Source organism: Rhyacophila brunnea, unplaced genomic scaffold (assembly GCF_057557595.1).
Source record: "Rhyacophila brunnea isolate RB1 unplaced genomic scaffold, BYU_Rbru_1.0 scaffold_20, whole genome shotgun sequence".
In the NCBI taxonomy this organism is placed as follows: Eukaryota; Metazoa; Arthropoda; class Insecta; order Trichoptera; family Rhyacophilidae; genus Rhyacophila; species Rhyacophila brunnea.
In genome coordinates, this window is record NW_028232860.1 from 28,137,745 (window position 1) to 28,153,870 (window position 16,126).

A 16,126-nucleotide genomic window follows, 5' to 3' on the forward strand; every position below is an offset into this window, starting at 1 on the left:
TAGTACAAAAATCAGCAATTTGGTTTGCTTTTATGATAGTATGTAATTAGTACTTATTAATAAAGATATCACCACTACTTGTTTGTTATTTGATTCGTACTAGTTATTATAAATACCTACAATTTATTTAAGTTGATAAAACACCTGAATATTCTTATTGCATTATCGTGGTAATTTTTGCATCAATTCGTCACTTATCTGATTTTTATTCTCGACATGTCATTTACCATTTTTTGTCCACATTGTTACATTATCAATTTGTTACAATCTTACCAAAACTTTTATTGAGTTCAATATCAAATACGTTAATGATTATTATTTTCATATAAAGTCCTTCTAAATGATCAGTTCAGTTGTACATTCAGTTTCAGACAACTTGTCAATTAAATGTAAATATGACGTGAAACTTCTTCTGTTACATAATACATGATAATATTATATTAAGGCTATACTTCAGCTGGGGCACGGTCTAAAACGATCGTGACTACGCGACGCGAAGATTGCGTTGCGCGTCATGCGTCCATTTAATGTTATGTTTATTGTTCTATTAGTAATAATAATATTATATTCATTGACATGTTTTCTTTTTCAAGTAAATGGGTAACGTTTTTTAGTCATCTTTACACGATTTAAGAATTAATTCCCCCGTCACCATCACAAAACAAATTGACGTGTTCACAGCTCGACTTTACCTCTCCGATTGCCAGCGAGTCCGAAATTTCATCGCACCTATAATTGAAAATTATTTGCCGTTTCACTGAAGTATGCTCTTAACATTTTCACATTTTTAGTGACAACAATTGAACTGCATTGACAAACTGAACTAATTAGAGATTAATATACGTGGGATTGCCGCCAAAAGTTGGTAAGTCAATAATTTAGGTATTTAGAGTTAACAACGGATCATGTGAGTCGCATAACCTGCTCTGGAGGTGTTTTTGAGTTTCGAGTAAATCACTTAAAACTGTTTTGTGCATTTACGATGATGTTGATGCTAGTAGTGGTGGTGTTTGTATAGCGATTTACACGTATTTTAAAAATCATGGTTTGAATGGCGACGTCTGATTGGTCGGCTATGTAGAGCGATTTTAGTAATCTGTTATTTATCCTTAGAGCGGGTTTGGTGACTAAAGTCAATATTCATTTTGATTTTTTGACTAATTTAAATCTCACACCTTGATAGGCTGTTAGACTATCGATATAGCACATGCGTACATTCAAAACTAATTTTATTAAAAAATCACCCAGAGCGGGTTCAGAAACTAAGTGACTCATGTGTCTATATATAAATATGTATATTAGAAAAACTCAATATGCCTGATTTCAAAGGGCATGTCAAACTTCAAATTGCAATTCCTCCATAACATGATTTCGAGATTTACCAACTTTTGGCTGTAACCCCACGATTAGTAGGTTTACTTTACCTACTTTAATGTTTATTCTACAGCAAATTATAATAATATGTTACAAGTAAATACTAATAATTTTGTTTATTACAAATAAATGAGATCATTAAAAAAGACATTCTGCTACCGGCTTCACGTGTTATTGGATTTTGTATCGTTCCGTGTATTCCTTGAAATTTTTGTAATTAGTAAACTATTCGACATCTTATTATCTAAATCGATGCCATGACGAGGAGTTGTGGAGGCCTCCTCTGTGTTGTTGAGGCCTTCGTCGAGAAGTGTATTTGTCTCGGTGCTGACATCTGTTGAATTGCTTTCGGAGAGTGGGATCTCCGACACGAAGGGTAGAGTCACCGCGTTCTCTACTTGACCAGTGCTATTTCCATCTGGAAAAAATAGAAAACAATAAAATCAATTAATACATGGTTTATTATATTATACAGCCATTTTAGTCCACATCGCTCGAAAAACAGATCACCGCAGGATAAACCACATTATTCAGTGGGGCCCAAGAAATATTTTAAGGCGACCATGAGTCTGTTGGATTGATAAGATAAAAGTTTAGTGGAAATATGTGACAATGAAACCTTATGAACTGTGAAGAGTGGAGACACCGAGGATAGGCTTTCATCCAGCGGTGAATCGTAAGTGATCGGATACCCTTGTAAAAATTTGCGTCTTTATAAATAAAAAGTGACAGCCCACGACCTTATCTACAATAAATATGGAAATAAAAAGTAGACATAATATTTAATATTGAGGTCTGGGAGAAACTGTCTCCCTCCCCTGATATCATATCTATACTATTGTCAAACAAGAACTTCTTGTCCACGTGTTAAAACTGTGAACTAACAATCCCCTCCAGTACAGCTAATCGCACTTCCGTTTTCAAATGAGGAACGCCCCCAAACTTATCATTTCATTCTATGCTCTCGTGGTGTGTTGATCTATAAATTTATGTAATTTGAAGCTTTATATAACAAAAATATGTCTAAAACGATCAGGAGTCATGTTGGAATTATTATTAGTAAACTTTTAGTTTATTGCGAAGAAGGAAAAGAGTCGCATCTAAAAGGAGAGCCGATGTATTATTTAAAAACGCCTCTAGCATGTGTTGTCGCCATGACAGGTACGTCACTGAGAAGTCTTCTATATTATGTGACTGCAGCGACTTCCTGTTATCGCCGATTTCTTGTTGTCTGACATTAATAATGAAATTGAAGTGTACCTAAGTTTAAGTATGTCTGTGATTTCGAAATAATTGCCTTTTAACTATTTCATGATACCTAAGTACAAAATAATATAGTCTGGCTGTTAATTCTGTTATAACTCATGAACTACTGAATTAGGTACATATCATGGAACATGCACAGCGTTTAGGTTGTTAGTACCAATTTTCCATACCTATGAATCCCAGGATTAGTAAACATAATCCCGAAACCTTCGGGATTGATTTTTTTATTAATCACAATCAATTAGTATGTGTACAAAATTATGTTAGTGAAGTGTATGTACCGGTACATGTCACAGGGGGAATCGCCGGATGCTCGCGGATAATAAATAACCATTTTTTGTTGTCAAACATCAGAAAAATAATAAATTCGTTTATTTAACCAGCTAGACGCCACTGACGTTCTGGCACGCGAACGGCTTCCAACCGCCAGTGCCATGGAGTGCAAGCAGTCACTTGTTTTTACGCCGAATTTTTTGAATGTTATCTTTTCTTAAATAAATTTTTAAAAAAAAGCTGTTTTTCTTTCGCTTTCACATTATTATTTAGATATACTTAATACAATACTATTTACTCCATTAAACCCATGCATTTCCAAGGTTGAATGTGCACAATATTAACATCAAATGTCTTAAATACCCGCTATAAATTATACTAGACATTTTTGACCGATTTTATCAATGCTATTTGTATAAATAAAATGCCAATCCTGGGACCTGATTGGATTCCCAAATTTTGAGTGCTGCTTATAGTTTTGAACTTGTGTTGGAGTTGATGCTTCCAAAAATACCAGTTTTCTTTGAAAAGCCCTGACTATAGATATACAGATGATTATTAGTCTGTTATTTCAAATTTTAGGAGATCAACATCCCATGAGTAAATATTTAAGAACGAAATATTCATTCATAATAAATATCATTCATCACATTCTCCATTCGTAGTTTTTTTTGTTTTCATGTTTACTCAATTCCAGTTGCACTCGTAGTGACTATGCACAGAACAGTTGGATGATACTCTACTAAAAATAAAATGCAAATACTCGACCCACTTTCCCGTCAAAGTAAAATTGTACCTCCATATAATAATACATTTCGGAACCTACCTTACTTATCTCATAAGTGGGTGGGTTCATAATATGTATAGGTACTTGTTACCTGATTTTGTGCTTCCCAACCTTTTTAGCAACACGGCACATTTATCAATTAGTAAATAATTTTTCACGGCAGATAAAAAAATGATTGCTGCCCAAGTTTTACTATCTATCAGTGGCGAAGAGTGACTTTTGGAAAGAGGTAGGCTGTGGAGTAACCACGCTTGTCAGGTATATTTACGGGAAATAAGAAGATTACCCAATATTACTACTGATGAATAGGTACACTAAATCGATGAAATTTCAAAAGCTCAATTAGTTTGATATAATTAGTTTATAAATAAGCAATTAGTTTGAATTATGTATTTTCCTAAACATTTATAAACGAAACATACCCTACGCTCAAAATATAATACCTATCATCTTTGAAAATATCCGTTGCTGTGTTGTTCCATAACAATTTATAATTTAACCCGTAAAACTAGACATTTTAAAATACTTCTATATTTAAAACACAGACTTTGGAATAAATAACTGATAAATAAAAATCGCGAGATAAATTATTTTTGTTTTTAACAATCAATATTTATGTGATTGAATCCCATAGAAATTATTTTTTAAATTATCTTATTAATATTTATTTTGAATAAATGTGCCCTAGCGATGTAAGCGCAAACTAAACAACTTATGATTTCGGAATAAAAAGCCAGACCGTGATTGGCGCCATGAGACTGAAGTCATACAAAACAGATCTGGAAATGGGGTCAAATTAATTCATAATATAGTTGAATCCAGGCGGCGCTAGTATGGGTATATGGTTATAAACCTCAATAAATAAAATAAAACTTCTAAATTCTGACGATAGACGACTCTCAATTGGATGGATTTTTCTGTGTATTTATTTATTTCTTAAATTAAATTAGTTACTTGAAGATCTATTTTTCTTAGAAGGTAGGCTTTAAGTAATCGCCTACTATGGAGCCTTCGCCACTGCTATCTATTAATATAATTATTTTGCGTGTTTCACGTGAAAAAACCAGGTGTAATTATTCTATATAATGATATTATAATAACGATATTATCTTCTTCTTTGACCATGTCCGATCTAATAAGATCATAAGCGAATATTCCATCTCTGCCTAATAGAGGCACCTTTCAATTTGAGACGATTGATTTCTTAAAAACCTTAAAAAGAAAAATAAATATTTTTAGTGTATCTACCTACCTACCTACATATAACATAAACTTCTTGTACAAACAAAAAATATACTATCTTATTATTTCATATTTTATAATTATGTTTATCACTTTAAGGGGGGACATGCTCGTCGAAGGTCAAAATTGAGTTTTTATTGTATATTCAAACCATGATCCTGGACACTCCTTAAACGTTGTAGATGATCTATTTATATAATTTTGAAGCCTTATTATCCTTTATAGTTATTTTAAACATTTGATGACTGCATGAAGTATTTTTGTTACATAAAATAGTATTCTTTTAAACCTCTCGCTCTAATGTTTTAGAATATAGTCATATTTCGGTACATAACTGTGCAGTGGTGTTAAGATTTTTTACATTTATTAATTTTTAAACGCATTTATAAAACCATTAGCATAATTTATTACGAGATAATTTTTGTAAAATATTCACGATAAAAAATTATATTGATAATCTCTGTGATCCCAAATTTGACAAGAATTAGGCATTTTATTATTCAAAAAATCGGCAAGATTAACACATTTCAAGACAATTCTAAAGATATTTATTATAAGCTATGTCTTTGACCATTCAAGTGTGATAAACATCTTATGAATAATGATTGCTTTATAATAATTATTGACCTAAGAATAAGGTAGTGTTTTTTTGAAATACGCCATTTCTTTTGTCATTCCCCAGTGGTTAAGCTACAACATACGGCCGTAGCCATAAATTGACAAACTATAATTGAAGTAGGGAGTAAAATGATATTGACGCGCGTGTTTGAACATGTACCGTTTAAAAAAAAAATAAAAAAAAATTCGGTTAGGTGCATGTTCAAACACGCGCGTTAACATAATTTTACTCCCTACTTTAATTATAGTTTGTCATTTTATGGCTACGGCCGTATGTTGTAGCTTAACTACTAGGGAATGACAAAAGAAATGGCGTATTTCAAAAAAACACTACATTATTCTTAGGTCAATAATTATTATAAAGCAATCATTATTCATAAGATTTTTATCACACTTGAATGGTCAAAGACATAGCTTATAATAAGTATCTTTAGATTCATCTTCAAATGTGTTAATCTTGCCGATTTTTTGAATAATAAAATGCCTAATTCTTGTCAAATTTGGGATCACAGAGATTATCAAAATAATTTTTTATCGTGAATAATTTACAAAAATTATTTCGTAATAAATTATACTAATGGTTTTATAAATGCGTTTAAAAATTAATAAATGTAAAAAATCTTAACACCACTGCACAGTTCTGTACCGAAATATGACTATATTCTAAAACATTAGAGCGAGAGGTTTAAAAGAATACTATTTTATGTAACAAAAATACTTCATGCAGTCATCAAATGTTTAAAATAACTATAAAGGATAATAAGGCTTCAAAATTATATAAATAGATCATCTACAACGTTTAAGGAGTGTCCAGGATCATGGTTTGAAAATACAATAAAAACTCAATTTTGACCTTCGACGAGCATGTCCCCCCTTAAGTGTCAAAAAAATCTTTTGAACAATTAATAGTTTTAATGTACCTACCTGGGGGGGGAGGGGGGGGGGGGTGAAACAAATTCATGATAAAAAAAATGCCCCTTCAAATTGCATAGCTGTCCTAGCCTTCTTTTCTGTACAAAGAATAAAATTTTTGCAGAACCGTTTTATATCTAGTATGTTAGGACACTGACCCGTTATATTCATTGAGACTTTGAGAGAATGCTCTTCGGTATTTTGTAAGTAAATGCTGTATGTCGACGGCCCACTACTTGGGTACTTCAGTAGAATATATGGTAATTGAGTTGAATTGTTTTTAAAATGATATTACATAGGTATTTTAAAATATATTTTTCGGATATTTTGCCGGCCTTCCCTCCTACAAAATTTCCATGAACGCAATCATACATTTCGCATGCGATTTGGCGTAAAATCGCATTCGAAAATAATGGATGGATGGGGTATAAGTATACACACAATATGTACTAATATTATTTCACTATAATCGTTAGGTAGAATTTACAAACGCAAATAAAATATGTTGAGAGCCGATGGTCTAAATCTCAACTGAAACAATTTAGGATAGTTGGTGTTATTTAGGTTAATCCGTGAAATTGTATCGTGAATAAAAATAATCAATGAATTTTGTATGACCTGTGATGGAATTGGGACATTGAACTGCATTTAGGTGAAAGGTGACACAGTAGAACTTTTCGAAAAAGGTCAACTCTGTAGGTATAGTAGAGAATTCCGATATTAATTTTATTTCGACCAAATAATTCAACATTTTTTTGAAATTAGAATAATATACATAACAAGTATTTAAAAAAATATATAAACAGAAAACCAAATGGTAAAAGCGAACGGACTGGGAATAACAATTACCCTATATAAAATAATATATGTCTTGAATTATCTGTAACGCATGAGAGAAAACATACGAAAATTTAAATTCTAATGGATTCAAGCTCTGTACTATTCCATTTAAGTCGTTTCGCCATTTTGTTTCGCCGTTTTGACAGTGCGTGTTTACCTTTGGTTAGTGTACACGGCGCCTGAAGATGCCGAAAGGCGAAACCCGGGTCGCAAAAAACGACTTAAATGGAATAGTACAGAGCTTGAATCCATTAGAATTTAAATTCAAATTCCATCAAGTACCTTCAGTCGATAGTATTAATATTATACGAAAAATTGTTGGAGAGTGAGACATTGAGATGATGTAGGTATTAAACATATTATACCTAAACGAAAATTCTAATTTTGAAAAATATAGGAATAAAGTAATTTCTTAATTTCTTAATCGATTATTTTAATCGGGTCGTGAAAGAAAACAAATGACATACTCATAATAGTTTTACAGATGCTTACAATGCGGGAGTAGCATGTCTAGGACTTATAATAGAATTGTGACAGATTGACAGAAAGGTATAAAGAACTGTGTAGTATCAGATTGGTAAAACGATTTTGAAAATGTCAATTTCTATAAGAATTTAGGTAGATACTCGATTCAAATTGAAAAGATTTTTAGCTAAATACTATATTATATAGTATATACGGCGGAGCTACGGGATGCTGGTTTGACCTGGAACGAAGCAAGGAGACTGGCGAGCGACAGGGATTCTTGGAGGCGCCGCGTGGTGTCCATAATATGCTCCAACTAAGGGGAGGATATCGCCGAAGAAGAAGAAGAAAAATGATGATAGGATTGCATATTAAATAGGTACCATTTTTGTAAGAAAATTTTAATAAATGCACGTCAATATTTTTATATCATTCTTTATCAGTTCTGCGCATCTATTCTATACACAAGACTGCTATCGGCGACTATCGAGGGTAGTTTATATCATATTTATGTATTAAGGTATAATAATTGTTACAATAAGATTGCTGGAGAAAATCTTTAAATAGCCTCTCGGGTTAACAAGCGAGTTACTTGTTGGACAATACAGCGCATCTTCTACACAAGGCTGCTTTCTCCAGTAGTAATATCGCCGAAAAAAAATCTCACAAATTTTAGCTGAACACAAAAATGTCGCCTGTTGTGCAATTCTGTTTAGTTTTGATACTTTTTTAGAAATATTGAATGGAGTGGGCGAGTTACCTACGGAGATTTAGGTGATCAAATTTGGTATTAGATACATAAAGGTTTTACACCATTGCTCTATTTATCAGTGGCGAAGGGTGGAGGTAGGCTGTTAAGATCCGCCATAAATAGTGCACATTAAAATTTGTTAGTCATATGTATTTGTTTTTATTGCAATAAGACTACAATAATTTACAGATGATATTGGTTAGTTTTTATAAATCAATTAAACCCTGCCTAAACCAAATCATAATAATATTGGTATATTTTGGGCGATACGATAAAATTGTGTACACTTTTTCATCACACTTATTTGATTTCGTTGGATTAAGAATACATATTACACATATTTTTTAAATATATTAATCCCTGCCTAAACCAAACTATAATAGATAAAAAATATTATTCTATCCATAAAATATTCAAAGCTATGTATGATTTAATTCCATAATTTTAGATATTTTATAGGTAGACGAGTATTTTTTGACTATTATCTATTATGGCTTGGTTTTCACAAGGTTTAATTGATTTTTGAAAACTAACCAACACCATCTGTAATTTGTAGTCTTATTTCAATGAAAACAAATGCGTATGACTGACAAAGTTTAGTGTGCACTATTTATAGCGGATCTTAACAGCCTACCTCCACCCTTCGCCACTGCTATTTATTGTAGATAGATAACTTTAATTACTTTTTCTATAGTTTTAGATCGCATTAAAGTACTTATTGTTAATACTGACTTACCTCGTGCTTCCTGTTTTTATTATACAGCACATTATATAAATATCTTAATTCAATTTAAATAAAATAATAAGTATGTAGTGGTCACTAATCGGTGTGTTTAATATAATAATACAAATATAATTAACTCGATTTACCAGGGTCGTGCCGGTTATGGTTAACAGGCGGCAAATTTGCAACCAAAAATGCGTAAAATCGTTTTATTATAATAATCGAACGATTTAAATTATAGTAGGCATAATAATTGATGCGAAATTCATTTATAATATATTCGAATTAAATTCCATGTTCTTTGTAGACTACTGTCTGTGTCTACTGAGGAATGCAAAGTGATCCACTATTATTATTAACTTTTTTCATTTTTTTTATCAATATTTATTAATATTTTCAGCAAACGTTCAACGCGTACAGTTAAATTGGGTAAGCATGCTGTGATAATTATTGTATTCTTTTGAATCGTGTACGAAAACTTGTACATATGCAGTTCGCCGTATCACACTTCATCGTGAAATGTTGTATCGGAAATATATGGCCGTATATTAAAAACCGTCCAACCTCTTTGAGTCTACTACTGACATAAAATTCATGTCTAAATAAAACACGGTTCTTGTCGGTTTACACTTTACAGGAAGCCAGCAGCAGACAAATTTTGAAAACAACCGATATACTGGATTATTTCTTAAGTTAGGTTAGGTTTTCATTCTTGAATTCATGAATTTTGCCAAAATCAGCGATGAAAATTTTCATATTGAATCTAATAAAATTGGAGACTGTATAGTATACGGTCATTTCTTTCCGATAAGAAAGCACACGGCGAACTGTGCCACGATGAAATGTTTTACGTACATTTTTCATGTAAACCTTTTGAATATAATATTATCATTGATTTTTTGGATTAACTGGTAAATTTTACCATCTACTCCGGTAAATCAAGTCAACTGTATAATTATTATAAAAAAACCAGTGGCAGACGCTTAAAATGTGAATTTAATGATTGGTAAAAATGTGTGCTTAATAATTACAAATAGGTGTACAATTATTGCATTATTGAATTTCGTATAAGTGGTTACAATAGCAATAAAATTATGGTGGGGATGGCGTGTCAAAGGTATAAAAGGTGTAAATAACAACAAACGTGAAAAAATCACACTGAAAATGGAAGTGTTGTAAGTGCTTTTGTAAAATGTAGTTTTAATATCATCATCATCATCAGCCTGAATCTATCCACTGCTGGATGAAGGCCTCTTCAAGTTGCTTCCACTTCTCTCGGTCCTGTGCATTGCGTTGCCACGTACTTCCGCAGAACTTTATCATTTCATCGATCCAGCGGCCTCTAGGTCTACCTTGTGGACGTTTTGTACTTCTTGGATACCACTGGATGACTAGATTTGTCCAACGATTGTCTCTTCTTCGAGCTATGTGTCCAGCCCATCTCCATTTAAGGCTTTTAATAAACTTTATTACATCGCAAACCCTTGTCTGCTTCCTTATCCACTCATTCCTCTTTTTGTCCTTTCGCGTTATGCCCAGCATGCACCTCTCCATACCACGTTGTGCTACTCTAAGTTTCTGGATCTCTCTTTTACTTAGGGCCCATGTTTCACACGCATATGTCATCACGGGAAGCACACACTGGTTGAACACTTTGCGCTTTAGGCACAGTGGAAGGTCACTTTTGAAGACATTATTCAGGCGGCCAAAAGCACTCCAGCCTAGCTTTACTCTGCGAACAATTTCATCAAATATACATCCATCTATAGATACTTGTTGTCCCAGATAGATGTAGCTTTTCACCTGTTCGAGCTGAGTGCCATTGATGAGGATCTCTTTTTGGCCTGCAAAGCAGTTGAACATGACTTTCGTCTTTGTTACATTTATTTTCAAACCTACTTTGTTGCTTACTTCAGCGAGTTCCTGCATTCTGCTTTGGAGGTCTTCTGAGTCTTGCGAGAAAATTACTATGTCATCGGCAAAGCGCAGATGACTCAGGTATTCTCCATTTATGGGGATCCCTTTGTCATTCCAGTCAAGTTGCCTGAATAAGTCTTCAAGGGTAGCTGTAAATAGTTTAGGTGAGATTGTATCACCTTGTCGGACTCCTTTGCTGATAGGAAATCTGCGCGATGGTTTATGGAGATTTACAGATGCTGTTGCGCTACTGTATATATTATTGAAAATATTTATATAGCGTCCAGGGATTCCTTGTTTTCTGAGTGCGTCGAGTATTGAACATTTCTTTATCGAATCAAACGCCTTCTCATAGTCTATAAAACCCATGCATAGTGGCAGTTTGTATTCCTGGTACCGCTCTATGATTTCTCTGACGACTTGGATATGGTCCATAGTGCTGTATCCTCCTCTAAATCCGGCTTGTTCTCTCGGTTGGTTCTCGTCTAGTACATTTTGCAGACGGTTTGAGAGAATTTTTGTGAACGTCTTGTAGAGAATAGGGAGTAGACTTATTGGACGATAATTTGCTAGGTCTTCTCTGTCACCTTTTTTGTGAAGAATGACAATGCTGGCATTTTTCCATACCTCTGGGACATCCTCTTTGCATATGCAGGCTGTGAACAATTGTGCAAGTACTTCATTTGCATCCTTTCCTGCTTTTTTGAGGATATCTATCGTTAAACCGTCTTCCCCGGGGGCTTTCCCACTTTTCATGTAATTTAAAGCATGGGTTACTTCCCAGGATGTAATTTCGGGAGTATGGTCTTCCGAATTTCCATTTCTCTGAAGATCTAAGTCTATAGTCGTATTGTCAGTGTCATCACTGTAGAGATCGCTGTAGAACTCTTCAACTCGGCTTAACAAGTGTTCCCAATTTCTGACGATAGAACCATCTTTTGCTTTTAGTGCTGTGATTTGACGTTTTCCTATCGACAAGCATTGCTTGTTTTTGTTTAGACTTCTGCCTGCTTTCACAATTGCTTGTATGAGGTTTACATTGAATTTACGAAGGTCTTCTCTAATCTTCCTTCGGAGGGTTTTGCAAAGTGATGAAAACTCCATATCGTTTTGTGCCTGTCTATCGCTCTTGGTTTTCCTTCTCTGCTCCATAAGATTCAATGTTGCCTTCGAAAGCTTGGTGGAAAGTGTAACTTCTGAGTTTTTTACGCCTATTTTTTCTGCACATTGTAGAATAATATTCGTTATATCCTCCGCGTTGGATAGGGAAACGGTTTCGTTCTCATCTAAGAAAGCCGATAGTGCATTTTTGAGTTCATTTTGGAATTCAGTATTGTTCTGCAGGTATACGCGAGCATTTGACTTCTTCTGCAGTTTGGATCTTTCTGATTTGATGTTCAATCTTATCTTACATCTCACCATCCGGTGATCACTGCCGGTGTTAAACTGATTGATCACTTTACAGTTTAAAAATGTATATTTTCTGTCAGTGAGGATGTAATCGATTTCGCTGGTCCTTCCTGTCGGGCTTCTCCACGTCCATTTACGTGTAGGTTTATGTTGAAAAAAGGAATTCATGATGTGAAGATTGTTGGATCCCCGGAGACCCGGAAAAGGCTGCCAACAGATGACCATTGCTACATATAACGCAAGAACATTGTCCAGCGATGCCAAACTTGTAGAGTTTCAAGAAGAGCTCCGGAATATCCACTGGGATGTTGTCGGACTCAGCGAAGTAAGGCGTAAAGGTGAGAGTATTATTACTTTACAAAGCGGACATGTGCTGTACTCCAAAGGAACCGATGAAGGACGCACGAGCGGTGTTGGATTTGTTGTCAACAAAGCCTGGAGGGACCGCATAGTCGAGTTCAACTGCATTTCTGACAGGGTCGCAAGCGTGATACTTAAAATCAATGCTAGGTACCGCATTCAGATTTTGCAAGTATATGCTCCGACACAGAGTTATCCTGATGAAAAAGTGGAAGAGTTTTACGAGGAAATAACATCCTTGAAAAATAAAAGTAAATGCCACTTCAACATCATAATGGGAGATTTCAATGCACGTATTGGATCATACCAAAGAGATGATGTAGCGGTCGGACATTTCGGACATGGCTCAAGGGATGGTAGAGGGGACATGCTTGTGGAGTTTGCTGAAACCAACAGTTTTAATATAATATACTAATAAAAAAAGACGGACAAGGTAATAAAAACAGGTATATGACGTGTGTCTAACAAAACATAACTGACTGAGAAAATTGCAGTTTTTCATATATTTGTATGTTGAATTGATATGGACCGTATTTTTCCCAGGCCTTTCCTAGAGGATATTCATACAATTGCCATTGTCATACTTTAAATAATTATTATACACGATTATTTATCTCACTATTAATAGTAGGCACGCAACATAATATATACATGAATAACATCAAAGTAGGTAGGTAAATACAAATTAGATTTTATATAAAAATTAATAGGTGGGTACCTACTATAATAATAATTATTATTTACATAATTTATTCATTGATATATATATCTTAATTTTCTTTTTAATCGGGTACCTACCTATATATAAAAAAAAACAAATGGAAAATATTTTGCTGAAAAGAATATTTTTAATATAATAATATGTGACCGTTCTAAATTCAAAACGCATTATTATGATATCAACTTATTTTATAAAAGATAAAAAAAAAACAAACGAACATCCCATCTACTGTCACTTGCATTAAAACAACGTTTATATGACAAAATTAATTATTCTTGAATGTCAAACAGTATCTTTAATAATTGTATTTTAATTGATTGATTATTACGAATTAAAAACCTATCCGAACAACTTGGGTGCCCTGAGAAATTTTTAAATGTATTTTCTCTGCCTACTTCATTCATTTTTATGAGTTTTGTTAAATCTAATTATTGCTATGTAAAAAAAATGCGTGTGAAGTGAGAAAGTTTACCTATATTATATTATTTCACTTTTATGTTGTACCTATAAAATCAAAATTTGAATTTTCCACTAAACCAATTTTATTTGTCACTAGGTACCAAAAATAGCAAATCTAACTACACGCCATTTGTTCCCATGGGGCGATTACATAAAAAGCAACTATTATCATAATTTACGTTCGTTTTAATACTAAAATATTTTTCGAAAACAATTATAAAATTTAATAAGTATCGTAGGTATAGATATACCTAGCCCAAATCAAGATTTTTATAATATTAAATGCTTGTAAAGAGTTCATTTTTTCAGAGTTATTCTGAATAAAAACTAGCTATTACAAAATATTTTCATAATGTGTTTTAGAGACAGGTACTTATCCAAGATATGTAAATAATTAATTTTACGTGCTAAATATAATATAGGGAAAATGTATTGATAAAATTTTGAACTACATCGTCATATATCTTACCTATACATATGATATATTATATGATGAAGGTTTTCTTCTGCATCATTTTTAAGTAGGTATCTCCTCGTAAATATTTTTTGGAGAGACCATAAAGAATATAGATTGGGATTATATCAATTTCTAACAATGACCGTTGATTATTTACACTTTGACTTTGGTTCATATTACTCTGTAATTTAGATACATATTAAGATCTCACGTGGGAGGGTATATACATACATAAATATTATTATATTACATAGTTGGTGTATTTGCGGGTTGCAAGCCGTGTTTTGTGACACCTACCGTGATTTTCTAAGCATCTATGAGGGAGTGCAGTAGGTTTTCTATTAGTTACGTCATTATCCTGGCGGAAGCCCACAGATTCCGGGCCTGAGTGCTCCTGCATCTTGCTGGCGATGTAGTGAGGCCCTGACGGATTCCAGAAGAATACATAATAAAGAGATAGCATAATGGCAGCCAGGGAGACAGAAAACACATAGATGATAACAGTTAAAACTCTCATCATTTTTTTATTTTGCTTCGGCTCGTAAAGACGGTCTTTGGATTCATCTCCGGCGAATTTGATCTTCTCTTCTGTGGACGGTGTTGAATGAAGCTTTTCGTGGATGCTGTTCTCATGACGGCAGGATCCACCAGCGGAGCGGACGCTATTACTCAAACTCGATTTATAACTCATTTTGGGAGATGCAAGTTTCTTTGTTGCTATCTTTGGCGCTTTGCAGAAATGACTGAGGCGAAAAGCGCAGCGATTCTGTTGGCCTATTTACAAGTTTTCCACAGGTGAAATCGATCCAAACACGGTGCAATGCACCCTTCCGCGTATCAACACCTCACTTCTAAAACGCGACACTCAACAATAAAAATACAAAACTTTTGATAATGGGATTAATTAATAAAAAAAATAACGATGCGGATAGAAACCGCGTACACTTTTATAATGTTTTACGTTGCGGTACAGTCTACATACATATATCGTTTGTTTATAAAAACCATCCGCCTACAATCTATTTCCAGTCTAATGATCACATTTTACCCACAACAAGAGAAACTGGATGCATAAAACAGGCGTCTGGATTTTTTGTTTCATTCGATTATTCGCATTATACATTAACTTGGCAATATCTGGGTTATAACCTTTTGTTATTTGTCACATTGGCACACGGTATTTTGACAACTGTCAGAATGGTTACACTATTGGAAGAGCACATTGATAAATAAATCTATTGTCACGGGCTGTGTTTACATTGCGCTGTTTGTGTTGAGCGTTTGCACGGGAAAACATAATGAGGCTGGCTTTATTGGGAAAATCTGCCTCTCGGTTTGGTGAGATTTTCCGTTTGACACTTGGGAGCAATGCGGCGCTTGCCCGTTCTGGAAAACTCACGAATTAGGCGCAAGGCAAAATCAATAATGGGATGAACGGAAATTCAGTTGCGCAACTTATGTGATAACTTTTGAACTTTCCTACTCGTGGAAATACAATTTCATTAAATTGAACGACCCACGTAATCCAACAGCTTGAGTAAATTACTAAT

The 16,126-nt window shown here is 33.8% G+C and overlaps 1 protein-coding gene across 1 annotated transcript; it reads right to left on the reverse strand.

Moving 5' to 3' along the window:
* Positions 1-1,444: 1,444 nt before the first annotated feature.
* Positions 1,445-15,851, reverse strand: inaF-D (trp-interacting inaF-D). The gene is made up of 2 exons (XM_085948378.1): positions 14,874-15,851; positions 1,445-1,792 (listed from the first exon to the last, which is right to left on the reverse strand). Exons 1-2 carry the CDS (start codon positions 15,265-15,267, stop codon positions 1,539-1,541), a joined length of 648 nt encoding a protein of 215 aa, XP_085804504.1. The 5' UTR covers positions 15,268-15,851; the 3' UTR covers positions 1,445-1,538.
* Positions 15,852-16,126: the final 275 nt, after the last annotated feature.